Below are 2034 nucleotides of genomic sequence, written 5' to 3'. Positions count from 1 at the left end.
CATTGGAGGCAGTAGGTCAGCTCCACAGATGCTGCAATTTGATTTTGTGCCACCAAAGTCAATGGAACTACACTGATGTGTTGAGGATCTACCCCAAATGTCTTCTCACCTACCCCATTCTTACACCAGTCTGACTCCTCTGGTTCCAATGAAGCCACTCCCTGATTTATACACACAAGCAAGACAACTCCCATCATTCTTTTCAGTGGCCATGGAACAGGCGCTAGTGGCCAAGCAGTGTAATGGGTATTGCTTTGGCACAGAATGAAACTCTGATTCTTCTTGTGCACACAATTTACACCCATTTACTCCACAATTGGACCAGAATTTTTACTGGTGTAAATCACCCCAGCGGCAGTGACATCAGCGGAGTTAATCTAGATTTGCATTGGTGCAACTAGGTCAAAATCAGACGTGTTTGTGTGCAATCTGTGTGGTTATGAAAATAACTGACATTAATGAATAGCTAAAGATACTACATAAGCAAACTTTAATTAGAGAAAGACAGAAAATTAATTCTTGGTGAATTACCTACACCCAGTCAGTCTCCTCAGGGCAGCTTTGATCTCTTTGTTCCTCATGCTGTAGATAATTGGATTCACGATTGGTGGCAATACGGAATAAAGAACAGACGCCACAAGATCCAGAGCAGATGGGGAGCTGGAGGTGGGTTTCAGGTAGGCAAAGGACCCAGTGAAAACAAACAAGGAGACCACAGTGAGGTGAGGAAGGCAGGTGGAGAAGGCTTTATGTCGTCCCTGCTCAGAGGGGATTCTGAGCACTGATTTGAAGAGCTGAACATATGACACAATCATAAAAACAAAGCAGACTAAGACTGAACACACACTAAATGCAAGAACCCTAACTTCACTAAGATAGGAGTCAGAGCAGGAGAGCTTGAGTAGATGGGGGATTTCACAGAAGAACTGATCCACCATGTTGCCTCCACAGAAGGTCAATGCAAACGTGTTCCCGGTGTGTAGTACAGAGTTGAGAATCCCACTGATCCAGGCACCAGATGCCATTTGGACACAAGCTCTGCTGTTCATCATTGTGTCATAGTGCAGTGGTTGGCATATGGCAACATATCGGTCATACGCCATGACAATGAGAAGGGAAAAATCCGCTGTGATGAAGAAGGTGAGGAAAAAGACTTGGGCAACACATCCAGCATAGGAAATGGACCTGGTGTTCATGAGGGAGTTGGCCATGGATTTGGGGACGGTGACAGAGATGGAGCCAACGTCTAGGATGGACAGATTCATCAGGAAGAAGTACATGGGGGTGTGAAGGTGGTGGTCTAAGGCGATGGCCGTGAAGATGAGAAGATTCCCCACCAGGGCTGCCAAGTATATCACTAGAAACCCCACAAAGTGCCAAATCTGCAGCTCCCGAACATCAGAGAATCCCAGGAGAAGGAACTCGGTCAGGGTGGTTTGGTTGGACATTTTCTTCCTTAGGACATCGTTTGATGGTTGCAGAGGGAGGGACAAGAGCAAGGGCCAGGATTAGATCAGTAAAATAATTCTCCTTTTGTGAAAACCACCTGAATTTCCTTGAGTCAGACCCTCAGCTCAATGGACTCCAGTGCAGTTACTACTAATTTACACCAGGGTGATGGAGAGGAGAATTTGGAACACTTACTTTTCAGGTATTTGTATACCTCTATCACCCAAAGGTGGGCGAACTATGGATAATCTTGTATAAATGTTTCTATCCATAGTTTACTGAGGGGAATCGGGTGTCTGGCTGGCCAGATTCTGCTGTCAGGGGCACTGCTGCGAATGTGGGGTAATTTCACAGCATGCCATGGAATTACTCCCCATTTATACTGCTCTAAATGGGAGCAGCATCTCGCATGGAGGTGACCAAACCCAGCCATAATTAGGCGGTAAACTCTAATCATGAATACAGCTCAGGAGTCCTGATGCCCCGTCCCCAGTTCTAGCCATTTTCCATGCTCGCTGCGAGAGACAGACATTCCAGCTCCCCTCCTGCTTCTCTAACCACTCAACTAAACTACCTTCCAGAGCT

General features: G+C 46.3%; 1 protein-coding gene across 1 annotated transcript; it reads right to left on the bottom strand.

Moving 5' to 3' along the window:
• Positions 1-527: 527 nt before the first annotated feature.
• LOC135974596 (olfactory receptor 14A16-like) lies at positions 528-1448 on the bottom strand. The gene has a single exon (XM_065563016.1). It carries the CDS (start codon positions 1446-1448, stop codon positions 528-530), a length of 921 nt encoding a protein of 306 aa, XP_065419088.1.
• Positions 1449-2034: the final 586 nt, after the last annotated feature.

This window comes from Chrysemys picta, chromosome 12, assembly GCF_011386835.1.
Source record: "Chrysemys picta bellii isolate R12L10 chromosome 12, ASM1138683v2, whole genome shotgun sequence".
Lineage (NCBI taxonomy): Eukaryota > Metazoa > Chordata > Testudines > Emydidae > Chrysemys > Chrysemys picta.
Note: the sequence above shows the minus strand (reverse complement) of the source record. Positions and strands in the feature narration are given on the sequence as shown.

Excerpts from the sequence above, each read along its gene's own strand:
- LOC135974596 (XM_065563016.1), bottom strand. The coding sequence starts at position 1,448 with ATGTCCAACCAAACCACCCTGACCGAGTTCCTTCTCCTGGGATTCTCT.